General features: G+C 52.2%; 3 protein-coding genes across 6 annotated transcripts in view; 1 reads left to right on the top strand and 2 right to left on the bottom strand.

The window, feature by feature from the left end:
* The window catches only part of PLIN1 (perilipin 1), a 30935-nt gene extending 18395 nt beyond the window's left edge, over positions 1-12540 (bottom strand). The window contains exon 1 of the mRNA XM_038419060.2: positions 12327-12540. The gene's annotated coding sequence lies outside the window, so the exon portion shown is untranslated. The remainder of the gene's footprint in view (positions 1-12326) is intronic.
* On the bottom strand, positions 86-6340 carry PEX11A (peroxisomal biogenesis factor 11 alpha). 3 transcript variants are annotated; one of them, XM_038419068.2, is made up of 4 exons: positions 6208-6340; positions 3727-3842; positions 2217-2807; positions 86-2098 (listed from the first exon to the last, which is right to left on the bottom strand). In XM_038419068.2, the coding sequence occupies exons 1-3, from the start codon at positions 6261-6263 to the stop codon at positions 2236-2238; spliced, it is 744 nt and encodes a 247-aa protein (XP_038274996.1). In that variant the 5' UTR covers positions 6264-6340; the 3' UTR covers positions 86-2098; positions 2217-2235. The 3 variants fall into 3 exon arrangements, with proteins under 3 accessions (XP_038274996.1, XP_038274993.1, XP_038274997.1); XM_038419065.2 differs by having other exon boundaries at positions 86-2807; XM_038419069.2 differs by lacking the exon at positions 6208-6340 and adding an exon at positions 4398-5172 and having other exon boundaries at positions 86-2807.
* Positions 6299-26523, top strand: WDR93 (WD repeat domain 93). Of its 2 annotated transcripts, XM_043493508.1 has the most exons (18): positions 6299-6429; positions 8326-8686; positions 9455-9650; positions 10976-11040; positions 12577-12655; positions 13519-13646; positions 14244-14282; positions 15317-15404; positions 16306-16489; positions 16742-16812; positions 18339-18425; positions 19256-19387; positions 20388-20583; positions 21282-21342; positions 21875-22031; positions 23212-23395; positions 24584-24703; positions 25522-26523. In XM_043493508.1, exons 2-17 carry the CDS (start codon positions 8420-8422, stop codon positions 24681-24683), a joined length of 2034 nt encoding a protein of 677 aa, XP_043349443.1. In that variant the 5' UTR covers positions 6299-6429; positions 8326-8419; the 3' UTR covers positions 24684-24703; positions 25522-26523. The 2 variants fall into 2 exon arrangements, with proteins under 2 accessions (XP_043349443.1, XP_038274985.1); XM_038419057.2 differs by having other exon boundaries at positions 24584-26523.

Raw genomic sequence — 26523 nt, 5'->3', positions numbered from 1 at the left:
ATCCAGCTGCACGCATAGGCAGCACATCTCTGCTGATTCAACCTTCAGCCACCTCCTCTGCACATAACCCTGAAACAGACACAGATTCAAACTCGCTTCAGTTTATTAGTTGTGTTTCCTAGACAATGTATAGCAGCAGTAGCCCTTATACCAGAAGCCTGGAGGAGGCTGACCTAAAGAATTCTCTCCTTTTGGTTAATTCTCCAGCTTTCGTTATATTAAGCTAAATTAAATACATTAAACCCATAGCTTCCTGTTTGCAGGGGGAACCACAAGTATTAGCTTCTAAAATCCAGTGACCTGCCTAAGGAGAGGACTAAGACAGGCCTGTTGGAATCCCACAGCAGTGAGCCTGGAAGCCTGAGCATCCTTGTCAGAACCAGGGGGTGGTGTTACAGGTCAGCCCCTGGTGGGGAAAGGCTTTGAGGAGGCAAGCCAGCCCAAAAACCTTTTCTCACTTATCCCCCTTTTTTGCACAGGAGAGTTTTTTCACTCTTACACTGACTCCAGGTGAGACAGCCTGACTAGGCTGGCCCTTCCACAGTCCCTCCGTACCAGAAAACTGCTGGGAAAGGTTGTAAACTCGCCAGCCTGCCCTCCCAGCTGCAGGGAGGAGTGAAGTCTCTGCATTGGTGGGGAGCAGAGATCACACAACAGGATCAGACCAAGAGAAGGGATCATTTTGGCTCTTGAATCACAAGTAGATTCTACAGGAGCTGAGCCACAGATGCTAATGAAACGGGGATTTCTGTAAAGTCAGTCCCCCTCACCCAAAAGGATGTCAAACAATGCACAACATACACATTAGAAAACTAGACAGCATTTTCTCCCAGAACCTTTGTAATAATTCAAAGCAACATTCCACCTAGATGACTGGGAGAATGAAACGGACATTAGAGTGGTAGAACCCACACGAACAGACATATGAGAAAAATCACTTGTCCTTATCCAAGCAGGTGGCCATGATGGGGTGGACTCTAGAGAGGGTCAGACAAAAGGATTCTCTTCTTGCAGGTGCTTATCAAAGGATTTCGGCATCAGCAAGCCCATCCCAGTCCAAGAGTGTAAGTTCCCTTTTCTGACAACATCCCCTGGCAGTGTCATTCCAGCTCACTCACCAGCAGCCCTGGGGCAGGTTTCTCTCAATAGCATAAGGATTTAAAATTGATATTTGAAAACTTTCAGCAAAACTAAAGCGATATCAGTTTAAAAGCTGCTTCAGAGAGTACAGAAATTATCACCCTTCTGGGATTACAAGGGTTTGGTGTGTGTATTTGGCGGAAGGCTAGTGCTAATGAATGGTGCCAGATCAGCAATCATGGAGACTGAAATCCTTTGCTTATCCCCAGCATGAGCAGCACTGAAGTAAGCTAGCCACATACATTGGAAAAAGAGAGCGTACCTAACCATGACCTGGAAGGACCCTTCTAGAGAGGAATTCAGATTCCATGGCCCAAGCAATCCTTGGCCTTGTATTGTCAACAAGGAGGGCAGATGGAGTGGTGGTTTCTGGGATATAGACATCTATTCACTAAGAACTGGATCCAGTCCCACTAATACATATTCAATGGTGGCCACTATATCACCAAACTGGAGCACTCTTCAGTTACTATCAGCCTGGGCTAGATTTGAACCACTGCCTAGAGATGAAAAGCTCCATATATCCAATTAACAGTCCCCTGACATCATCCAGTCCCCTCACAGAATTCATGTTTTAATCCAGGCCATTTGAACTACCATTCCAAAGCCTTTCTGGCACCAACATGCTTGAATGTATTCAAAAAAGACAAATGATTGTATGAACCCCCATTGGGGGATTCTGCCTTTCCGGTGTCAGCACTAATCCTTATGGCTTTTTATACAATTTTAGTTGCCTATGCAGCTATTCCACATCTCTATTCAAATACAGGAGACAGCAACATGTCCTTAACTAGCAGCAATTTGTAAAGTCTTGATTTCCATGGTTCACAATATTCTTGAGGGATGTTTTGCTCAGTCCTTACTCAGCCTCTTCACCATTCTCCTCCATCATGTAGTATGTCACTGCAGCTCCTTACCTGAGAGGATATCAGGAAGGAGGAGGAAGTAAAGCTGACTCCTCCAGAGGAAAAAAAAAAAAAAAAAAAAAAAATATGAAGAGCGATTGTCAAAAGTGTTCATTTTTAAAATACCATCCTGGAGTGAAAACAGTCAGAGAAGCAAATCTGCCAGCTCACCATATGCGATGCTCTTAGATCAGTGCTTCAACTTCATATGTGGACTTGCTACTGTGAGGATCCCCACCAGGGATGAGAGGAGGCCACAGAGCCCAATAACTCCTGGGTTGGTTTTGTAGATTCCCAGCTGGTCCAAAGGACTAGAGAGATCACAAAGGTTCTTCACTGTGTCTAGCAACAAGGGAGGGTGTTTCCTCAGTGTGTGGTACAGCAGGAGGAGAAAGGGCTGCAACCCATCTGCATGGAAACTGAACAGGTCCTGATCTTGTTTGTCAGATTGAGAGGAATTCTCCTTCCTTGCTTTCTTCCTTTGAGCCTCCTGTTCCATCTGCCAGGAGATCTCATACAAATCCCTGGTCAAATTCATCAGCAGTGAATAGTAATAGTATTTGGTAGCCCAATTCCGCCACTTCTGCTTGTCAATGTCAGGGACGAGTCCAGCACTCTTCACCCACAGGACTGTGTCACAGATGAAATACAGGACACGGCTGAGGTTGGAGGCTGTCAGGCAGAGACGGGGCATCAGGTCTGGTAGCCGAGTAGTTCTCCTGGCTGCTACCATGGCATGCACCATGTTGCCCAGTCTGAACACTGCAAGAGAACCCAGAGAAGTTAGCATGGCTCACTCCCTGTAGGCTACCATCCAGTTCCGCTTTTCAACAACTAATTGATCTTTGGGGCCTTGTATATTTAAATATTGTCTTTTCATTTGAGGGCAACTTTGTATTTGCAGAAGCAAGAGGCTGACAATAGTAGAGCCATGTATAGTAGACAGATACAATGCAAGCTTCCCCCATATAGTTTGGTTGATGCACCTCAATACTCGCTGGCAGCATCCCCTGCCATTCCAGTCCTGGGACATCCACACAGCTCTGCCAATGCCCGCCTGTCTGTTGTGACCTAGAACACCCTCCACTACTCCAGTCGCATTCTGGGGTTTCTTCTGAACGGGTACTACTGATCATGCTAAGTTCTACGGTGTAAGTGAGAGAGTGAAACAGACAGACACTTTGCTGTAACCTGAAGAGGATGTAACCCAGCTTCTTGGAAGGACGGTGCTAGTGTACCAAACCCATCGCACCCCTGAGCTACACCCTTTCTAAATTATTCTTGAGGGCTAATGATTCACAATCTGACCAACCCAGAACAACATCTTTCCTCAGTGGCACATTTTTAGGGGAATTATGTTACAGCTAATTCCCTGCCCACAGGGGTCATATATTTCAGTTCACAGCATGGATTACAACAAGATGGCTTTCACTTACTTCACAGCATTGGCTCTGCCATGTGTATTTTGAGCAATGCTAAGCATACAACACAGCAGGTAGTAAAGTGAGGGCAATTCTGGTGAGGGAAGGGTGTATCTACTATTCCATGAGTATGGAAAATGAGGTCCTATGATCCAAGGCTGCATGGTAAGTTAACTACTTAAGAGCCGGCACAACTGGCATCTGCTTAGCTGGAATAAGCAATATGAAGAGGGACCATCCCTCTGGATATGGGTACTTACATTTGCGGCCAGAGCGCATGCTAGATTCCAACTCCTTGAGCTTCATTATCACCGTCTCTTTGTCAGCCTTATGCTTTAATAAATAGCTAAGCAACATGCATGTGTGTTGAATGGCTCTGGAATGGAAAAAATGAGGAAAATGGTTCACAGGAGACACAAGGACCATTCATGGGGGGTGGGGGGAAGAGAGAAGAGAAAGGAACAATTTCCTCCCAAGTTAGGGACTCCCCATGGACCATACCCATGCGACAGCACCCCAAGGTATAAAAATCACATGATAGTACTTGTTAGGGTCAGCACTTTACGACATGCAGTGTGAGAAGCAATGCAAATGCAGTGTGAACATGACAATGGCAGACCATGCAGCTGAACAGTAAGCAGCCAATAAAGGGTTTTGTTGGGCACATTCAGTGGCAAGGTAAAGGAATACTGCCTGAAATATCCACTGGCAAATAGTGCAAAAATGCTAGCTTGCAGCAAGGCTCTGGGTCTATGAAGGGACGAAGCCAGTTTCCCTGATGGAACAAGATACAGATCAGTATAATTTTTTTTCCCCCCAAGAGTCTGTTATTTGCATTGTGGACCCAGCAATCATTAAGCAGCAATAGATATCCTCTGCAGTAGGTAGAATATGGAGAGATCCCATAGAAGGGGTAAGCTTCATAAATCACCTAATCCACTGCTGAAACCCAGCCAACTCTGGGGTGGAACAGAGGAGCTGTACGAGCACACACTAACATTGCACGATTTGGAATTGGAAGTAAAAATCAATGCCTCCAACTGAATCTGGTAGCTTACAAAGGAGAAAGACAACTGAGTAAAGGAACTGAATTGAAACTGGGCGGAGTTTAGAGAACAACAGTCAAGTAACTGGAGATGGATGATGGCAGGCCATTGGAGCAAACACCCCCTCACCTGGGGAAAGTACCCAAAGGTGAGTAATAGCCACAGGCAGCAAGGACCTGACTTTTACTTTTCATCCAAAGGCTGGTAGCTCCCTGCAGCACAGCACCCCAGCACTATACTGGGGTATTGGGTCAGCACTGACTGGGGAAGCATGCCCCCTACTGAGCCCCCACACAGCACCCCAGCACTGCGCTGAGGTCAGCACTGACTGGGAGATCATGCCCCATACTGAGCCCCGCACCCCACAGCGCCCCCTGGCACCGCGCTGGGGTCAGCACTGACTGGGGGAGCGTGCCGCATACTGAGCCCCCACACAGCTCCCCAGCACCACGCTGGGGTCAGCGCTGACTGGGGGGAGCGTGCCCCATACCCCGCACCCCACAGCCCCCCCTGGCACCGCGCTGGGGTCAGCACTGAGTGGGGGGAGCGTGCCCCATACCCCGCACCCCACAGCCCCCCCTGGCACCGCGCTGGGGTCAGCACTGAGTGGGGGGAGCGTGCCCCATACCCCGCACCCCACAGCCCCCCCTGGCACCGCGCTGGGGTCAGCGCTGACTGGGGGGAGCGTGCCCCATACCCCGCACCCCACAGCCCCCCCTGGCATCGCGCTGGGGTCAGCGCTGACTGGGGGGAGCGTGCCCCATACCCCGCACCCCACAGCCCCCCCGGCACCGCGCTGGGGTCAGCACTGAGTGGGGGGAGCGTGCCCCATACCCCACACCCCACAGCCCCCCCTGGCACCGTGCTGGGGTCAGCGCTGACTGGGGGGAGCGTGCCCCATACCCCGCACCCCACAGCCCCCCCTGGCACCGCGCTGGGGTCAGCGCTGACTGGGGGGAGCGTGCCCCATACCCCGCACCCCACAGCCCCCCCTGGCATCGCGCTGGGGTCAGCGCTGACTGGGGGGAGCGTGCCCCATACCCCGCACCCCACAGCCCCCCCGGCACCGCGCTGGGGTCAGCACTGAGTGGGGGGAGCGTGCCCCATACCCCACACCCCCCCCGGCACCGTGCTGGGGTCAGCGCTGACTGGGGGGAGCGTGCCCCATACCCCGCACCCCACAGCCCCCCCGGCACCGCGCTGGGGTCAGCACTGAGTGGGGGGAGCGTGCCCCATACCCCGCACCCCACAGCCCCCCCGGCACCGCGCTGGGGTCAGCACTGAGTGGGGGGAGCGTGCCCCATACCCCGCACCCCACAGCCCCCCCGGCACCGCGCTGGGGTCAGCACTGAGTGGGGGGAGCGTGCCCCATACCCCGCACCCCACAGCCCCCCGGCACCGCGCTGGGGTCAGCACTGAGTGGGGGGAGCGTGCCCCATACTGAGCCCCGCACCCCACAGCCCCCCGGCACCGCGCTGGGGCGCCGAGGTCAGGCGCCGGGTCAGGGCTGGCTGCGCGGAGGCCCCGGCCGTGGCTCCCAGCACCGCAGAGAAATCCCCGCTGCCCGCGCTGTCAAGGGAGGCTCGGGTAAAGCGCCCGCCCGGCTCGGGGCTGCAGGCGGGACCAGGCAGAGCTGCCGACAGCCCGCGGCCGCGGCAGGGGCCAAGTTCAGCCCGAGCCCCCGGCTCCGCTCACCGGAAGAGCCGGTCCCGGCCCTGGGTCTGGTTGGTGAAGTTCACAAACGCCTCCATGCTGCCGCGGGGCGGAAGGAAGGGAAACCCCCTCAGCCGCCGCCCGGGACACACAGACAGGCTCCGCCCCGTGGAGCTGGGCCCGGAACCCTCCGCCTTGGGGCCTGGTCTCCACCCGGACCTAGCGCCGCAGTTACCATAGCAACCCAGCACCGGTGGATGAGAGGTGAGGGCGGGGGAGGGGACTAATCACGGGGATGTGTCCTCAGCAAGCCTCCCCCCCCCTTCCCGGGAATGGGGACCCCCCCCCCCCCAGCAGCACCTCCCAGGGAATGGTTATCCCCTAACCTGGGAATGGGGATCCCCTCAGCAACACCCTCCCCAGGAGTGGGGATCCCCTCAGCAACAACCCATCCCCATGAACAGGGAGAATTAATTCCAGGAGACCCCCTGAAAATCCAGGGGCTGGGTCTCCCAGCTTTGAAAATTAAACCTTGCCCTAAGACTCAGCACTTACCCCAGAATCACCTGGTCTTCAGGGTCACATCAAAGCCTGCCTCTCATTTATCTATTTCCCCCACTCTCTATCCCTGGACATGCCCTTCCTTGTAGAAGGCATCATGGATCCGGCTTTGTACCCAAGCAGCTCTAGTTGTTTTGTCTAGGGCCTACTGTCTGCTCCCAGGCTTGTTTGTGGGCTGGTAAATGGCAACCCTGCCGTTGCCAGCTCGCACACACTGCCCGCTCACCCCACTTTCTCTGTATGAGTGGTTGAGTCAAGAAGGTCTGCAGTCCTGAGCCAAATAAACCTACACAGCACTTGTTTAGCTGTGGACATTTTAGAGCTCCTCCGCATCGTCACTGACTGCGGCAGAGTGGGAAAGCTTGTATAACTTAGGGCGTGGGCTCTCAGCCTGTGGGGGTTTGGCTAAGGTAGCAGCAAAGCACATCCGAGCTCAACTGGGTCTGTGCTCATTTATTAAAAACAAACAGTTCTTAGGCCTTGTCTTCACTGCTAAAAAGGTGCATTTTTTTACCTTGGGGTATGAACATCCATGAGCTGTCCTGAGGTAAAAAACACAGTGAAGATTAGGCACTTCAGTTTTGCTGTGAGGTAAACTCACTGAGGTCAGCACTATATCTCATCTAGTGTGCCTTGTGTTAAAACTAAAGGGCCTTGTCTTCACTGTGTTTTTACCTTGGGATAGATAGTTCATGCACATTAATTATACTGAAGGAAAAACACTTGCTTTAGCAGTGAAGACAAGGCCATAGAAGAAAACACGAGCATGCCCAAGGTATTTGTGTTTGATTAAAGTCCATGTATTATGATCACATAGTACTGTGTTAGCAGCCTTCAGTTTAGGGGGAGGAAACTCTTCCATTTGCAGCATCTGTGTACAGTTCCCTGTAACTTTGCAGGACAAGGACTCTTTTGTGTTGGATTTTTTTTGCACTTGTTTTCAGCCCAAAGGGGAAATTTTGGTACAGTTTCATTTGGCCCTTTCTGAGTTGTGTCAGTAGGAAATGTTTTGTTTTCCAAGTGTTTTTAGATAATATTTCTGTGCTCTGATCATTGTGGTAAAGTACCAAGGCCACCCGTCAGGTCTGGAGCTTCATTGTGCTAGGCACTGTACAAACATCTAGGAAGTTACAGGCCCTGTCGGTTAATTTAAGAGCTTCTAACTTGCCATAAGCTTAGTTCACATTGACACAGGCCTTTGACTAGTGCGAAGAAACATGTTTTAAGCAGTTTGAAAAGTTTTCCTTTGAAACAAATCATATCTTTGACTTTCTCCAGGCTGGGTCAGCAGGGAGACAGGCAAAAACCAGTCTACTTGTATCCTAACAGATCTGTAACACCACACCTAAAACTTGTATAACTAGCTGTGCATTTTAGATGTCTAATCGCCTGTGTACTTAACCTGCATATATCCACGTTGATGGTATTCATATGGCACAGCACTGAGTTGTAGAGGAGACCATGGGAAGACAATGAGGAAAGCAGAAGTGAGTCCTACAAGATAGATATAGTCATTTCTCCATATAAAGATAGGAAGCTTCCTTCTTTGTTATAGCTAGTTCCTAAGTATTATCATCTGCTTCCTCCCATTATCTCAAGGATCTATTTACTGTAGGATTTCCTGGATCTCTCCATCTACTGTGATTACTGTGTAGGGCACCTGTGTTGTCATCACACCAGGGAAGACAGAAAGATGCCAGTATATATCCGGAAACATCCCCTGGAGATCCCTCCACCTTCTGAAAATGACTGGATTAAGAAGGATGAGGAAGAAAATTTCTTCCTGCATGATCCCGATCAAATCTTTGATTCACTGCCTCAGCCTTTCCGGATGATCAATAAATTGGTGACCCTAGTATTCGAGCAGGCATGGGAAATCATTGAGAAAAAGGAGGCACTTGGAGAGGCACAGACACTGAAGGTCCAGCCCACGTTGTACCTGCCCACAGCTGAATTCCAGGTACCGAGACCCTTCATAGCACAGCTGCCACCTGTCATTGCAACAGTTTGTTGAGGCAGTGTCAGTTCAGTTCCTTTTGCTTTCTTCTTCCATTGTCACCCCTCTGCCCATTTAAATTCCCGAGACTCCATTAGCATTTCCCTCGCTTTCAGTTTCATTCCACAAGGCTACAGCTCTAAGCTTGCTCATCTGACAAGTACAGGACATGGCCCATTTCAGAGCCCATCACACCTTCCTGAAAGAGGCGAGGTGGTATTAAATCATGTCAGGCTCACCCTTTGCTTCTCTGCGCCAGACTGACCCTAGCCCCTGCTTATTCTGTAGAAGTTGATGAGTCTGTTGCTATCATATGGACAAACTCAACTGCGTTTTAAAAATAATACTTTAGAAATGGTGCAGAGCAACACTGAATGCAGCTGCATGGTGCCCAGGGACTGTGTGGGTTTCCTGAGGAGAATGTCTGCACTTGCTTCGCTCTCCCTGAGGGGGTAGCGGAGTGTGGGGAAGCTCTAGTGCTGCTGAACAGTGCCTGGAGATTTAAGGCTTCTGTTTGTCCCTAGCATTGGTGGTGACAGGGCAAGCTTCCCTTGAAGATGTTCCTCACCCTTGATATTGGTGGAATCTTTCTGAGATTGGAGCTAGACTTCATGCCCTTGTGAAGATCATGGGATTTCGTGGGCAAATGGCTGGTGTAGCTGATCAATCCCCCTGTCAGGGGGTGGCAGGGCAGGGTCATGTTCTCTTCAGCTTTGTTTTTCATCTCTGCAGGTGATGGGAAGAGCCAACTGCCTTGCAGCCTCTGGACAGCATGTCTTTGTTGGGCTCTCCACAGGGCTTGCAGTTTTCAACATGCCCAGCTGTAAGTGGGTCTGTGCTTGGGAGTCAGCCAAACTAGAGATTTGCGCCATCCGTACCTCCAACCTTGGCAATGAGACCCACCTTCTCGTTACTGTGGATGAGATGGGTAGGTGCTCCATGATCGTCTTCAAGTCCCACGTGGGGAGAACTTTGAGGACAACTTTGCATCATGATAGAATGGAGGTGGTGGGGGAAGTGGCATCTACTCAGTAGAAAAGAGCTAAGGCAGGATGGAAGTAAGCATGAGTAACACATTTCTGAGAGGGTCCTGCAAATAATGGGGACTAGTCAACAGACTTCAGAGTGGGGGTGGCCCCATGGCTAGTGCCCTCCCTGTGGCGCTACAGAGGTTGGTCACATGGGGGAAGCAGCACACTCAGCACCTCTCACATTCTGTAGCAATACCCTGCATCAGTCAAGGAGTAATGTTGCTGGGCTTCAAGGCGGAGGCTTTCATCCAGCCCTTCCACTTCAGGGACAGTCAGTGTGCTGCAGTGTGGAGGTTAGGATGAGGAGAAAAGATATCAGCTCCATATTGAGTCCAGTGACCTTACCATGATACTAGTGTATGCAGCAGTCCCAGAAGGGTCCATTGGCTTCTGGTTGAGTCCAACACTAATGGAGTTGGCTTTAGTTCTCTTTCCATTAGAGAGAAGAAAGTTGGATCTGAGCAAATCCCCTTGGAGCACAGGCCATCTCCATGCTGGACTTGGCTAATGTGGCCACCCCAGGGTGTGTGTGGAGGGGAGGACGTGTGAAATCCCATGTCCTAGGTGCTGGAGTAACACCCCTAGCAAGACAGATGCATAGATGCTTTCCAAGTTCTGAGCATCGCTGCACAGACTCCAATAGCTGAAAAGTTCATGAAAGTGCCTGGGGCTCCCACCCACCTCCCCCTTTCCCATTTGAAGCTGTTTCCTTGGGGAGAAGGGCTGGATGCAGGTCTCTCTGCTTATGTCTACACTGCAGCTAGCAGCAAGCCTCCCAGTAAGCAGACAGACCTCATGCTAGTGGGGCTCAAGCTAGCACTGTAAAAATAGCAGTGTGGATGAGGCAGCAAAAGTAGCAGCTCAGACTAGCCACCCAAGCTCAGAGCCAGGGGGTCAGGTAGGCTTGGACTTGGCCGAGTTGCCAATTGCCATCTATGCCACAACGTCCACACTGCTACTTTTAGCATGGTAGCTGAAATGGAGCTAGCATAAGTCTGTCTGCCCAGGCTGGGGAGCACACTCCCGTTGCAGCATGGGTATTCCCTCTGGCTGGGGCCATCAGCACTGCTTTGTGTGTCACTAGACAGCAAGCTGTCGCCAAGTCTTCTGAGAGCCACAGAAGGCACCTAGTCCTAGTGCTGTTACTGCACCCTCCAAAGGAGCTGAGCTGCACCCCTCACTCTCTTCCCACCCACTTCTTGCCTCTGTTTTTCTCTTCCAGGACTTGCCCATCTCTTTTATTTTTACAAAGACAGCCTGCTGTTCATTAAAGTCCTAAACGAAGTGGTAAGTCCTCTGTGTGCGCCATGGGCACTGAGGCAAAAGTCTCTGTGTAATAAATAATCATGGTTACTAATAGCACTCAGGAACCATGCAGCTAAGGGCAGCAGTTGGAATGGAAATCTGAGGTCCTGGTAACTGGGTCAGTGGTGCATAACTCATCTGTAATCCCCTTTGAACCCACATTATCCCTGGTACAGACCCCAGGTTATGCCCAGAATCTCCTCTGAGATGTCAAAATCCCAGGGGTGCATCAGCATTCAGCAACAAATTAGCTCAACACTAAAGAAGCCTGTCTTCAAATAATGTGGAGTCTGACTCTGATGGACTGGGACAGAGCGACTCAGGCACAGGGGTGGGGGGGCTGTGGGCTGAAGGAGCTCAGGCAGAGGGGCTCTGGGCTGAGGGAGCTTGGGCCAAGGGGTGGGGGAGCTGGGGGGCTCAGGCAGGGGGTGGGGTGAGGAGGCTCTCGGCTGGAGGGGCTCAGGCAGAGGGGTGGCTGGGCTGGAGGGTGGGGTAAGCTCTAGGATGGGGCACAATTTGTACTTGTTTCCCCTCTTTAGCTTGTTGAAAAGCTTCTCGGCCCTCCCAAGACGCTCGCAGGGGGCTGGGCCTCGGGCTATAGCTGCATGTCAAGACTTTGGAGACTCTGGCCACCTGGCAGGTTCCTGGCCCCCCTCCCCCTCTGTGTGCTGCACACCTCCTTTGTGACAAACCCCACAGGGCAGCAGGATGTCCCATTGTTGCCATCCCTGGCTTCAGAGAATCCCTCAGGCTGGGCAACAGGCACACGGACTCTGCAGGCATGCTCTCTGCAAACACCCCCACTGCCCAAGGCCAGCCTTACATGGATCACAGACATCCTGGACGCCCCAGGGCCAAAGGCCAGGGGAACGAGCCTTTGCTCAGGCTTTGGGAAGAGCCTCTCAGGGCTGAAGACTCTCCACTGAGGGCCAAAACCATAGGTGGCTGTAGAGATTCCTGTCCCAGTCTTCAAGGCCCTGTCCTGTCTATCCCCTGCCAGTCTGTGCTCTCAGCTCTCTCTGCCTTAATCACCTTTGCTTTGCCCATGCCACTGCTTCCTTCTTGCCTTTCTCCACGCTCCTCCCCCTGCGGAAGCTACATTCTGCACCTGCTGGTGCTCATGGGTGGCTTTCAAGGGTAGTCCAATGCAGAGCCCGCTGCACTAAGCCAGTGGAGGCCTGACTGATGAGGTGTGGAGCTGAAGGAAATGGACACAGCAGCTTAGCCCAATGCACACAGAAAAAGGCACCTCTGGCCCCCAGCCCTACCTGAGAATCCTGGAGCACTGTGAGGTGCAGGAGCAAAGCCCCAAGAACAAGGGCATCTTCTTCTCCCCTCCTGCTCCTACACCAACCCTCTGCGCATGGAACGTTCTTCCCAGACCTGTTCCCGGGGAGCCTGCCTCTTTTCAGTCAAATTCCCAGGTCCATTAGCAATAAGGGCACACCACAGCAAGCATCACTGTCCCTTTTCAGCAGCCCCAGCCTTTTCTGATGCTGGCATGCCTTTCTTTGGCAGGAAGAGATCAGCAAGAGAAACACCTGTGTGGAGGTGGAGCTCTCCCAGAGGGGCGATTATGCAGGCATCCTGCTGCAAGGCAAGTCCCTGTTGGGATCCAGGAAGTGTATCAGATGCTGGCTGTCCTGCTTCAATGGGTGGGGCCTGCAGCTCATGGAGCTTTGTAAAATTTACCAGTCTAGGGAGGGTCCTCTGGGATTTCCCAGTGCTATCCTCAGTCACCCCAACATGTCCCTCCAGCCAAGGAGAGCTGACACTGCTCCTCCCTTTCACCTGCCAAAGGCCCAGCAGGGACCCAGCCCTTGCGGCCAGCTAATCCTGGAAGGCAGCTCACTCTGGGGATGGTCAGTGGTACCTCTGGGTCTGCCAGACAGGCCATTCAAAGCAAAGCAGACTCCCTCTTCCTGCTCTAATCACCAACCCCAGTTCCTCAACCCTATCCCCAGACCTCACATTTATACTGGGAGCATATGGGCCTGTATACAGAGAGGTTCTCTGCTCTGACACAGGCTGGAAAACTGCACAGAGAGGCTCTTCCTGAACCTGCTGCAGCAAACAACCCTCGCCAAAGCAGAGGGGTTTCCTCATCACAATTCTAGTCTCAGAGCAGTGAGGGCCACGTGAATGCCCTCTTCTGCCCCAGCAGGGTCTTTGTGCCCCACAAAGGGGCTCTATTGGAACCTTGAGGGCTAGAAAAGCAGGACATGTGACACCCCACTGGCAGCCAATAGGAGACCACTTTGCAACATGACCCAGTGAGTATAGCTCCAGCCCCTAGATCAGCATCCCCAACATGCAGCTTTGTGCGGATATGAGCTGGGGGATCCTACATTTGAAAGGGAACCCTAATCCCATTCTTGAGGGTACATAACAGCAGCGTCCTCTTGCCTGAGAGACCTTTTCTCCTCCTTTCCAATTGCTCAATGCAGTTTCCCAATGCAGGCAGCACAGAGGCTTGGCTGGAGATCTACCGATTGCCTAAGGATTCCTGGCTGAAGGAGACAGACCATGCCCAGGCAGCTGCAGTAGCGTCATCTTTCAGAGAGAGGAGGTTCAGCCAGGCGTCGACGGTACAAAATGTTTTTCTTTCCTACCGAGATATCTTCTGTCTTGCCCTTTCACCTCCATCTCTTTCCATAGCCCTCGTTCTCACAGCTCCACCAGGCTGAGCGGGTTTGTCAGCACACTGATGGGGAAGAAAGTGGGGACATTGTCACCCAACCCACATTTCACAAACCCGTCGTATTGTTGGGCCACTATTTTCACCCACAGGACAAGTTTTCCAAGGAGGTTCCTCGAGATCAGAGGCCAGAATTCAATGTGCTCCCCTCCCCATAAGCATTGCTCCCAACTGGGGAGGCATCCAGTGCAGGGTGGTTTCTCAGGCAGCCATTTCTACCCCCCGAAATGCCCTTCATATTGGCAGAATGGCCAAAAAGAGCCTTAGTGTAACTGAGAATTGGGTGAGGTATCTCCAGGTGTGAGTCAGGGAAGCTGATCCTCCAGTCTGGGCTTCTTTGAATTGGCTTCATTTTTCAGTCCCGTGCCAAAGAGAAGACCTAGCTGTGTGTCAGAGTCCCACTTGCTCAGGTGGAGAAGGGGATGCTCTGGATTACTATGGTCAGCTTGTATGAACTAACCACAGCCTCTTTCATTTTCCTTGGCAGAAAAGTCTGGAACTGCCGGGAGAGGGCTCTGCAGAAATGGTAACCAAGGCCTGAGTGAGAACTTACCATGCTTTCCAGGAAAATTATAGATGTTGAGTTGGTGGCTGCACTTTGAACCCCCTGCATCCCACCTTTTGGGGAAGAGCACCAGGAATCTGGGCCACACTCTTTATTCTAAGCATGCAATAGATCCATTCCAGTGTTCACCTGGGCTAGTCCCCTCCAGACCTGAGATCAGCAGAAGCTGGCCTTGCCATTTAACAGGAGTTGCTCTTCAGCACTGACAGGCCAGCTCCCTGCCCCCAGTGACTCAGACCCAAGGCAAATGAACACCTAACATTCCCTTCTCTACTGCTCCAAGTACTCATGTCAAGAACTCCCCTTTGCCCTTGCATACACCTAGGTCCTCAGTCTCACTAATCCCCATGCAGGTACCTAGCCACGTCTCTGTGCAAGGACCAGTGCTGAGGGCAGGAAGCTGATGCTGGCCTCCTGCTTGTGGCGAGTGTCCGATTCCCCATTCCCACCAAGCAGAGGGGATTCTACCCCATCACAGGTCCCTTGAAGCCCACATTGGTTCTTGTACTCAGCAGCAACCTGAGTATCCCTCACCTCGGATCCACTCTCACTGGAGCCTGAAGACATCACATACAGTTCCCACGACCATACTGTATCCAGGGTCCTTTGGGGAGGGATCCCTAATGGCAGTTAGGGTACCCTAAAGGGTAGGGTGATGGAGCACTGGGTGATGGGGCATCTGAGGAAGAGCTGAGGGTAGAGTGCTAATGCAAGCAAGATCCCATGGGGCTGTGCATGTTTCCCTTCTGATGGAAGCTCTGGCTCCCTCAGGCCCTTGGGGCATGGCCTACGTAGTGGAGACAGTGACAGTGGGAGCAGCATGCTGGGAGGGGAACGCTGCAAATCCTTCCTGGGAGGAAGGTTTAATTCCCAGGGGAACAATTCTGCAGGTGTTCAGCTGTGACAACTTCGTTGTTGGTAGCACGAGGCAGCATAGGCCACAGAGCAGCTCCTGGAAGTGCCAGTGCTCAGGGTGACTGTCTCTTCCGTTGCAGGAATCACCTATGTCTGCAAACAGAGTTGAAACTAAGCTTAGTCCCCCAGTGCTGCTGCTGAAGGTCAGGTCGCCCAAACCTCTGACAGGTCAGGCCCCTTCTCTCGGGCCCTTTGTTTTTGGTGGGGAAGTGGGAATTTACTCAAGTCTGGTTAAATAATAATGGTTGTGCCTCTCTGCATATTTCTCTCTCTCTTTGGGTGCTTGTATGTGTCTGTCTCTGTGTGTTTGTGTTTCTCTCAGTGTGAGTGGCTGGATAGCAACATAAAGATCAAAACTTACAGTAAAATGCCCACTGGCTCCACCCTGCCCCTTGCCTGTGGCTCATCTCTGATCCTGGGGTGGGACTCGCTGCTTACTCAGCTGTTAGTACCCCAGCTGCATTAGTAACGCATCACCTGTATTAATGATTATTATGTATATTACAGTGGTGCCCAAAGGCCCCACCCGTGACCAAGGCTCTATGGTAGTGGGGTACGGCGCACACACTTGCAGATACGATCCCTACCCCATGGAGCTTTGAATTCTTCCTCTTGCTCACTGCCTGGTCTTCGTGGCCTTTCCTCTCCTCCACCTTTATTCTTACCAAAAGCAGTGCCAGGCTCCAGCCTGGCTGTCTGAGCCCACGTGATCCCTATCCAATACCAGCTATACAGGGCTAGAGCAGCTGATCAGAGAGACGAGCACAGAGGGAGGCAGCCTGGGGTTTAGGACCTTTCCCCAGGGATAGGTGAGGCAGAAAGCAGCCACCATTGCTTTTGTAAAAGGAGCTGGCTCCTGGCCATGGACCTGGGCCTTATGCTAGGTCAAAGGCCTGGGAGAGGTGCTTCCACCCAAAGGAGGAGAATGGACTCAAGTCTCTCACCTCCATGATGGTATGACCCTACATGAAAGAGGAAGGGTTACCCCTCCCCCAAGAGTTTTCGTAGATCTCAATGGATTCTGCTTCTTCTGGGTCTCTCTCCCCCTCCCTTGGTGTTCATGATCCAGGAAGCACTTTTAAAAGCCCTTTGGAGGCCTTGATGAAGATTGATGATGGCAGTGTGATAGGCTTGGGACAGAATCACGTGATCAAAGACTACCAATGGGAACAGCAGGACGCAATCTTTCGCAGCACCTTCCAAAAGCATCTGGAGAGAGAAAGTGAGCCTGACAGGAAGGAGGAGAAAACCAGGTGAGAGGGATGCAGGAGTGCAGCTCCAACCCTTGCATGCTGGCATTTCAGTCGAGGGATTCACAGGAGTTGCCATCACATACCGCCATCTCCAGGGCACTTCCCAACTGTTACTCTGAACCGTGGCCCAAGACGTTGGCTCCCTGGTCCCAAGCCATGAGGATATGGCCACAGCCACTCCTGATCATGTTGAATTGCTCTGTTTATCAAGGTATTTCCATAGCATGTTTTTATTATCCCTTCCTTTTTCAGACATGCTATGTTTCATTTTCTCCTGCCCGGCCGGATACTGCAGATCGGACCTGAAATCAAAGAACAGCCAGGTAATATAAAGCGGATAGACAGAATGCATAATTAACCTGTGGAACTTATTGCTGCAGGATATTGAGTTTCAAACTAAATCAGGCATTGTTATGACAAAGAATAGTATCTGCAAAGACATAAGCCTGGATGAAAATGATAAGGGCTATCAATCCTCATGCACTAGGCACATGAAAAATGCTAGCAGCGTTCATAAGAACTTGCCCCATGGTATATTACTGCACAAGAGAAGATTTATATCCTCCTCTGCAGCATCAGACATTGGTCACCCTGGGAGGGAGGATGCAGGACTAGATGGATGATTGGCTACTTTCTTGTAGTCCTAACCAAAACAGGGTGAAGTGAGCACTGTCATAGGCCAGGAAGTGCTGTGAGTGGGCCAAGGGCAACAGGTGTCATTGCTTACTGCCTTCCCCTGGTTCATGATTCAGCAGTGAAGCTCTCTGTCCATGTCCAGCCGTCTCTTTGTTTATAATTTAGCAGCCACAGAAACGGCTGCAATAGATGTTCCCAGTCGGTGATGCATGGAAAACTGGCTCTCTTTCTTCTTCCCAGATGAGAGAAACAGGGCGGGAGGGAGGAAGAGAAGAGCAGAAGGTGCTCATGAGGTTAATTGTCCCTTGTGAAGAAAAAAGTTCTTATTGCACTAAAGAAGCCCCAAATCCATAAATGCTTTCGCCCGGTACTCTGTCAGAGGGATGCTCTGGGTTTACGAATGACAGAGTCAGGGCCAGGCGATGGTGAATGGGAGGGGAGGTCTCCTGAGACAATCTCCCTGTCCATAGTGGAAGCCACATATTGACACATTTGAGCACGCCCCTGGCTCCTGACTGGTTGAGTCACTGTGGCAGCTTGGCTGCTGTGGATACAGTAAAAGAAACAGCCTTCCTCTTGCTGAACTAACTGGTGTCACCAGCATTTTAACTAGCAGTTCCCGTCCTCAGGCAGGCCAGCAAGTGGCACCAGTGCATTAGCCTGCCATCTTTGAGCCAATGTCTCATCACTCAAACCAGCTGTGTGGCCCAGACCCCAAGGAAGCTGTCATAGGTCAGGTGCCTGCTGCTCTCAATATATGCTGGCACTGGGGGCATGGCTGTTGAAGGTAGAGGGGCATAGTTCTCACACCATTGCACAGCAAATCTCTCTCTCCCTCTCCAAACACATCTATGTCCCCAGTGGGTTTGGGTTGATTGGGCTTCCTGCTGCCTGGACCACCTCTTGTAATGGGGACTGCCAGGTGTGGGGGAGAAGCTGGTGGGGGAGGGGGTGACATAGGCAGTCAGAACAGACAAGCAGGGAAAGAAATATCACCAGGAATAAGAACTTTTGTTCTGTTTCGGGCTCTGAATGAACAACTCCAAGGGATGCGGAGCCCAGACAAGTTTCTCCAGTGTGCTGATGCAGCTGGCACAGGAGACTTCTCTATGTAGCTCAGATTCCCTCAACTCCTGGGACTGTTTTTAGGGGAAGCAACCCAGGCTTTCGAGCTGCCCACTCCCCTCTCCTTTCTCTGATCTCCCTCTTCCAGACGTGCCCACTGGCATCACTGTGCATTGGAATGGAAGCCACAATCTCTGCCTGTATTTACTCACCCGGCCATCAAAGGAGAAAATGGGTAAGAAGCAAAAGGATGGGGGGCAGGAGGGTTCTTATTTTCAAATTTCTGCTGTAGATTTCAAAAGAAAGTGGTTTGTACTAAAAGGCTTTTCCCTTTAACCCTGCACTGGCAGGAGATCTTTCCCAATAGGGCCCCCTTGGATCTTCCTGACCTGAAAAGGGCCCCCACTGTCAGGCTGACATTTCCCAGAGGGCACGGCCCCTGACTTGTTCCATACCTTTTGCCCTGGTAGGGCACTGTATGTTTGTCTCCATGGAGCTCAGTCTCCCACAGCCTGAGCTGTGATTCTGATTCAGTAATTCACAGCAACCAGCAGTGAGCTCACAGCAGGGAGGGAAACTGGGTCTGACCTGAGAGTGCTTCCACCCTGCCCAGGTAGGAGGAAGAGGCTTAAGGGCTAAAAGTCTAATGACACCAGGAAGGGGATTGTTCTCCCAGACAAGCTGGGATGGGAACCCTGTAAAGGCAGCATCCTTAGCCCCATGGCTGGGGGGCAGGGAGTACTTCATTTCACTCTTGGTTGGCCAGTGCTGAGAGGGGGTTGAGCCAGCTTTCATTAGCTAGAAGAAGTGAGACATAGGAGAAGAGAGGAACTGGCCCCATGGCTCACATTTCTCCATTAGGCCAGGGTGGCAGCTGGATGGTGAGGATTTCCAGATGGACAGTGTCCCAAGTGAGGCCACTGCAGCAGGCACTCCTGACCTGCACCCAATGTACTCAGCCCAAGAAGGCTGACACACACCAGGGGCTGATGTGGGGGGGACGAGGACTCCCCATCTCCCTGAACATGAGGCTCAGCTGTTCAGAGGCCATGCTTCTTCCTCCAGATGCTGAGCTAAAACCTGACACTGTCTGGCCATGTGCTGCTCCAATCACCTGCTCAGCTGTCACCTCCTGCTCCTCTTACATGGCTCTGGCATGTGAAGATGGGACAATAACAGTGTGGGACAGAAGTCTAGGTGAGCTCTCCCATTGCTGGAATTGATGGGGTACCTGAGGGAGGCGGACAGGGGAATTCTCTCCCTAGGGACTTGGGGGTCTGGATGTGCAGGCCCTGGATGACAGAGGGGTTTTCAAGAACATTTTCAAAAAAAACCTGCGGGCTCGCTTGTTCTCTAGCCACAGGTGGCCAAACATCCCAGATGGCCTTAGCTGTAGCAGAGTCTGTCATGTCACATGGTCCGAGTTTTCAGGGGCCAGGTCCAGTTCTGACAGAACTATCCCCTGTGCTGCAAGAGGACAGTGAAACCAAAATGCCTTTGGGGCTGGCCCACAGTTATGTTTGCAGCAGCTAAAGCTCCCAATGCCCTGCTTGAATGGTTTTGGGACATTCCCCCATTTGGACGATGTAGCCTCATGCTATTTGTGGGGCTGAAGCAGTGTCACCACATCCTGACATTCTGATTCCCGATGACAGATTCACAGCATCACCGGGCTGTGATGCAATGACTCTCCCAGAGCAAAGTTCAAGAGCGTGCCCTATTCTGTACTTGGGCCAGTCCTGTGACTGCACCAGACCAGGCCATAGTCCCACCCAAATCCATTGGTGATGCAGTGTCAGCAGGCTGTGATACTGCTCCTCTACATGGCAATGTAAAGATTGGGTCCCTCGGGCCAAAGCTGAGAAGGTGGCAACCCTGCCATGCTGCACCATAGCCAGGAGGACTGCAGGCAAAATGAGCCCAAAACAGAACCTGGCCCAGTTCCTAGTCAAGCCAATAAGATTGAGTCATGCTCAACTTCCCTCCCATAGAAGTCACTAGCTATCTATAGTACTAACAGAGGTGCCCATTAGTTCAGCATGGGTGGGGTGGAACCATGCTGAGCTTCCCTCACATGGAGGTCACCTCCTTGGAGCCAGGCTGTCTCTCTCTCAGGTGGAGGCCAGATTCAGTGCTGGCCCCTGTATCTCCAAACTGCTGTTTGTTTCTGACTGTTGGGTGCTTGTGCCTTTCCCAGGGTTTCCACTAGCTGTGACTGCCCTTCCAGAGGGATGTCTCAGCCGCACCATCCACTTCCTGCAGACAACTACAGCTCCAAGGGACCAGCTGCCTAGGCCCAAAGTGCAGCTTCTGGTGCTGTGCACGGATGGGTCTCTCCACCTGGTTACAATATCAGGGCCCAGAGAGTCCAGGACCGTGCTCCTGGCAGACAGGTGAGGTGGGTTCTGCTAGGCCCCAGGGAGGTTGGTCACAGGCTAGATAAATTGTCTAAGTGGCATGGTGGGAGTTCCCCTTTGCTAGAAGAGAGTTGTAAACACTTTCCCTCCCCTTGGGAGACCCCACCACTGTCTTTGGGGAGGCAGAAAGCCACCCAGCAAACTCTCCCACCCCATTATCTGTACCAAACACTCAACCTTAGCAGCAACAGTCACTTTGTTTAGCAATACACAATCACAGTCCTTCAGGCATGGATCGGGGCATCTCCTTCCCTGTGAGCTCTGGCTGATGCTGATGCGCAGTGAGACATATGCTCATGAGACCACAGGCTCAGGCTGCTCTTTGGCTTGTCCCTACAGCCCTGTCTGGAGCCATATCTCAGCCAGCATTGTCCCTGCAGTAGCCACCGTGAGGTGTTGCTGGTGCCTGCTTGGTTTTCTTCCAGGAGAGCTTGGAACAGAAGTTGGGGTGGAATTCGCTGACTTGTGCCTGCCTAACTCCCATTTGCTCGTGCTCCTGCCAATCTGACCTTTGAGGGAAGGGCCAGCTACCAGTTTGCTGCTCTCAGTAGGGCAGCATTTGGCCTAAATCCCCTGTGAACCCCTGAGTCATGCACTGCAGCTCTCGCTCTCCTGGCTCCTCAAAGTGCTGGGTCTGCACCCAAGCAGCATCCTAAGGGTGGTTTATTTTACAGGTCCGAGGACCCAGATCAGACCATCAGTGCAGTAGCACCGATTCCAGCCTTACCTGGTGCAGTGAGTATTGCAAGTCACCCCCTCTATCACCCAGTGTCCTCTGAAGAGCGTGACTGTGCAGTAGGGCCTGGGGGCACAGCACTAGCAGCTGGCCTCAGTCACCAAGCACTGAGGTGAGGCCTGAGTGGCAGCACCCCCAGGAAATCCCAGAGGTGTGGAGAGGTCACAAGGCAAGTCCAGCCCAACCCAGTTATAAACTACAAGTGGAATGTGGAGCCCTGTGACCAGCGGAGATGGACAGCCATTTCCAAACAGGCACCAGGACCTTGTGGAAAATAAAGGGTTAAAAGCATCTGGCTGGAGCCAGCCTTAGTGCAGCAAGCGCTGAGCAAGCGGTGTTCTGCTGTTGCACCTCAATCCTGACCCACAGCATTTTTGCTATTGCAGCCCTGGGTTCTCCACACAGCTCCAGCCCATGCACCTCATTTCGGGTCTGTAGGGCTCTGTCTCCTGCCCCAGTCCCAGCCCAGGGAAACGGGAATGGCCCTGTGAGTGCTCTCCATGCAGCTTCTGTGCCCTGTTGCTATTTCAGGTGCTGGTGTTCTCCTGGGATGGCACAGTGTGCCTCACGGACACTGCCACGCCACGGCCTGTTTGCCACTTCATCACCCCACCCTCTCACACAGTAGCATCGCCCTGGCAACCGGTGTTTACCGTGGATACCACTAACCACTGCCTGTTCCTCCGAGGTAGGGAGTCTGGCACAGAAGGGAACGGGTGGAACTCCACCTGCTACCATGCACTCCTGTCACAGGAGGGAGGGGAAAGGGGGCCCTGGGTCTCCAGCTCCTGGAGTGGTTTCAAGCTAGCAAGTCCTAGGAGGCAGAAGGGTCAACTCACAATATGAAATGGGGGTGGGGTCTCCCCATGTGGCTGCCAGATCTGCACAAGCTGCTCTGGACACTAGGCTGATTTAGCATTGTTGTGCAGCATCTGTGCACTGATATCTGTCTGCACGCTGGCCCCCCTGAAAGCTGCTCACAAGCTGTACGCCGGCCATTCAGTGCCTCCTACTGGTGAGAGGCAGCAGGACTTGCATGGAGCAGCAGGGACTGAAAGCTTTGAACATCATTGCTGGGGCCATGGGGACTGCAGTGTGCATCCCATGCTTCAATCGCTGTACAGGCTGAACTGGGCCAAGGTAACAGGCTGAGTAGACTGGCTGCCTCCCCTTTCCCTGAAGCTGGTCTCCTGGAGAAGAGGGTACTGGTGCTGCTAGGATGAAATTTTTGGTTGACTTTGAGTGCTTGTGTCATTCCCCGTCAGCTGGTGCAGGGGTCCTCAGCCTTACTCATAGGGTAGGCAAGATGCTAGTTGAGGGAATGTTTTCTAGACATCTTCCATCCTACTTGCCATCAGTTGGTTGCACCGCGCTTCCTGTTAGCCATTGCCTGGCCCCTACTCCCTCCCATTTGGGATCTTAGAACATCCCTTCTGATAGTTTCTCAGGTAGTCCACTGCTGCAAGCAACACTGGGAAAGTATTGATGTATTAGTAGCTTCTCCCTGGTGATGCAGCAGCTGGGAACACGGGGGAGGAGGAGCCAGCACCATGTGCATAGCCAGCTCTTTGCCAGCCCCAGCTTGTGTGAGAACATCCATGCTGGTGGATTTCTAGCAGAACCCACTCCAGACCTTGGCCTGTGTCGCCAGCTGGTGGCTCAGGACTGTTTGGTCATTCGTGGTGATCGCTGCTCTAAATGAGGCCATTCGCGTCTTCCCCAGCTGAGTAGCTTGACATCAGAGCAGCCTTGAGAACAGTGTATGTAGATTGGGGCAGCCAACTCCATGGTGGCCTTGGGTCACTCTTGGCTCCCTGTGATGATTCTGCAGAATGTGCATCCTACATATCCTCTCCTCTGGCACACAGGGGATGAGCAGCAGCAGCAGGCTGGTCCCCCGACACAGACCAAAGACAAGCAAAGCTCCATCTTCCTTTTTAATTTTGATTCCTACCTGTCCATGGAAGTTTTCCCAGCAGTACCGGAGCCTCCTCCTGAGTCCTTGCAGCACCTGCCATGGGTCAAGAGATGTGACATTTTCCTCCGTGACAGGTAAGCTTTTCCCACCAGGAAGTCTGGAGTGTTGGAAGCTGGGACTTGGCTCACACTCCCGGTAGGGCAGGTCCCGCCCTAGACCACAAAGGGCCCAATGAAGTTCCAGAATGGCCTGAGGCAGGATTGTCACTCCAGGCAGCTGGTATGATTTGTTCTTATGTATCACTGGGGTGAGACTGGAGTAAACTCTGGACTATACAGGGGGAGCTGGGTCTGTGCCAAAGAGCAGACAGACACTCCACCTCAAGCATCCAGCTCTGCCCCTGGGGACCCTGCTCTGGGCATAGCAAGGGAGAGACTGTGGATCTCTCCAGATGATTCTGTTTCCCCATGCACACAATTGCAGGGCAGACTCCTCCTTTATTGAACATACACAGTAGGTTTCTCTCCTTGAACAGGAGCTATTGCATCTTTGATTCAGGCTACATTAACTCCACCTGCTAGGCAGAGACTTTGCTATCTCATATTGTCACTAGATGGCAGTGTTACATCACTTACTGGATGACCTGGGTCTGGAGCTGTTACTTTTGGAAGCCTGTCTGATCCAAATCAATGGGAATCCTCTACTGACTTCAGTGGGCTTTGGATCAGGCCTTACATTTGAGAGGCTGAAGTCTAGCGGTGGGGGTGGTGGAAATGGCCTAGCAGGTTTCTGTTACCTAACACCTTTCTCTCTTCTCCTTCTAGACCTGAGTCAGGGGAGTGGCAGGCTAGCTCAGGGCACAGAGCCTTTCATCCCTACCACCAGCTCAGTAATGCCTCCCCTTTCCATAGATCTGTCGCAAGGAAAAGCCTTTCCAGCCTGCAGCTTTCTACTATTTAAATTGGGGAGCCCCTTAGCCCATTGCTCTGACAGAGCTCAAATCACCAACCACAGAAGGACAAGTTTGTAGCAGACCTTAGTTTAGTCCATAGTAGGTACACATGCAGCACCCTGATTTGTGCTCACACAGGCTATCAGATGAGATCACAAATGGGGGGGGCAGCTTGGCTGCTGACATTCTAGCAGCCCATCTCAGTGTCCTGAATGGCACATGAAGAGGTTTCTGGCTGTTCTAGATCTCTGTCTGCACTGGAGGGTGGTGGTGAATTCGCACAGATTTATTTGTAATTGGTTTGGTAGAGCCCAGAGGGCTCAGGGATGGGGAAAAAACAAAGTCTGAGCCCCTGCCTTCTCTTTCTTAGGCTGCAGCGCCTGTCAGGACTCAACCAGCAGGTACCCAAGTGCTGGAGCCAGCTGCGGAAGCATGCAGCCGCCCTGCAGAGGGAGAGCCGGAAGAAGTGATGGGGGCAGGAGGAGCTATAGTTAAGATCAACTTCACAGCCCTGGGTTGGCAGTAGGCCCACAAGTCTGGCCTAGCATTGGCATTTTAACAGCAAACTATTTATTTTAACTGACTAATCTCCACCTCAAGGCAGCTCAGCCCACTGACTGACTTTCCCACCTCTTACCCAAGCCCACTGATCAGCCCATGGCAGCAGGGAGCAGAGCCTCCTCCCCTCATTCATCAAGGGTACTTGCACCATGTTGGGGGCATTCTGATAGCAGTGTCTGCTCATCACAGGGAGGGCCCCAGCAGCCCAAGCAGTTGAGCTAAAGAAGGTGCAGTGCAGCTTTGAGTCCCACATGGACGTGGAAAGTCCAAGCCTAAGCAGCAGCTTCATGCATGCAGTTAGATCCGTATCCCTCCCTTTCAGTAAAGGCCTTCACACTGTGTCTGTCTGTCTGTGGTGCTTCAGAGGCTTGGCACTGAAGTGGGATTGCTCTTCTATCCCATTAGCTTTGGAACTCCCCACAGGCTCATCCCCTTGCATTTTAACCAGCCTGGTGCCTGGGGATGAGAGAGAATAGGACAGCGAATGCAGATGGACAAAGGCACCATTGTCCCACATGGTATTGGTGGCCTTTAGCAGCAACAGGGAATCCAGATGTTCCCCTGAATCACAAGCTTTATTGACCAAAGATGGGCCAACACAGTGTTAGAGGCCTATGCTGGCACTGGCCATGCCTCTAGATGCTTCTTCCAGCCAGTATCACTTCTCTACCCAAACCCCATGTGAGGAAAGTGTTACTCTCCATCTGGATCTTCAGTCAGCCCAACGAGATCTACCCATTTATCTAGGTCCTTGGCATTGTGGTATCTGGACCCCTGCCATGGGGAAGGGATGAGGAAGAACAGAAGAGAGGGGGAAGGTTTGAGAGAGATGGGAGGGAGGAGCAGAACAGTGCTGGGAGTTGGTTTGATTTGTAGTCTCGCCTCCTTGCAGCCACACTAATCCTGCCATCTAAGTTGAGAACTATATAGAGCAAAGTCATTATTCCCGGACTCTGTCACTTGTCATGTCAGGGAAAGGCGGTGCCTGCAGCCCACAGCTCTGTGACACTCCTGCGTCTGAGAGGGTATAGGAGTAAGACACTGGACTTCAGTCCCATGTGATAATGGAGAAATACTGACCACCTTTGGCCAGGAAATTCAGACTCTGTTCCCAGCAGTCCATGGAGGTGCTGGTTATTGGTAGGACATACGGGGTTGGGAACTGCCCTCAAAAGCTACCTCCGCTGTTACTTTCTCAGGATTGTAACTTCTACATTAGGCTTTGCTAGATACTCAGAGCCAGGCAAACCTGACGGTGCTTAGGATTTGTTCCTGTTTGATCCCCAATTCTGCCTGGACCCAGCAGCTGTTCCTTGAGGAATCAATAAGAAGACTGAGTCATTCTGGACTGTAAAGGCTAAAGGATTCCTGGAGGCTGCATGGGTCAGGGAGAGCTAAAACCACATCCACCCACCCTGTGGGTTGCTTAGAAGCAGATGTTAAGAAGAGCAGCATCAGGCTCAGTGTTTGTTAGATGACTCCACTGAGCAGCAGAGGGAGCTCAGAGAATGTGGTTTTTGTTTGAGCTGATCTATAGCCCAGGTCTGCATTCCTTGTGTACCTGCAACTCCAACTGACTTCAGCAGGCTTTGAATCAATCAGTCCTTAGTGCTGGGGGTAAGTTTGCCAAAAGGCTGAGGCCCAGCCTACGTAAGCTGGAGGCACAATGCCATCACTGGGGCACAACGAACAAGCACAAACTGCAGCTGCAAAAGAGAGCTTGCCCCTTGGGAAAGTCAGCCCTTAATA

This window comes from Dermochelys coriacea, chromosome 10 (assembly GCF_009764565.3).
Source record: "Dermochelys coriacea isolate rDerCor1 chromosome 10, rDerCor1.pri.v4, whole genome shotgun sequence".
Classification (NCBI taxonomy): Eukaryota; Metazoa; Chordata; order Testudines; family Dermochelyidae; genus Dermochelys; species Dermochelys coriacea.
The sequence above is the reverse complement of the archived record's forward strand: the minus strand, read 5'-3'. Positions and strand labels throughout refer to the sequence as shown.

Bases quoted from the DNA above. Each gene is read 5' to 3' on its own strand.
- PEX11A (XM_038419065.2), bottom strand. From the start codon at position 6,263: ATGGAGGCGTTTGTGAACTTCACCAACCAGACCCAGGGCCGGGACCGG. The intron at 3,843-6,207 runs GTGAGCGGAGCC...TTTCCATTCCAG, and splicing joins GGCCGGGACCGGCTCTTCCG to AGCCATTCAACACACATGCA. The intron at 2,808-3,726 runs GTAAGTACCCAT...GTTCTCTTGCAG, and splicing joins CATGCGCTCTGGCCGCAAAT to TGTTCAGACTGGGCAACATG.
- WDR93 (XM_043493508.1), top strand. From the start codon at position 8,420: ATGCCAGTATATATCCGGAAACATCCCCTGGAGATCCCTCCACCTTCT. The intron at 16,813-18,338 runs GTAATATAAAGC...TCCCTCTTCCAG, and splicing joins TGAAATCAAAGAACAGCCAG to ACGTGCCCACTGGCATCACT. The intron at 20,584-21,281 runs GTGAGGTGGGTT...TTTATTTTACAG, and splicing joins ACCGTGCTCCTGGCAGACAG to GTCCGAGGACCCAGATCAGA.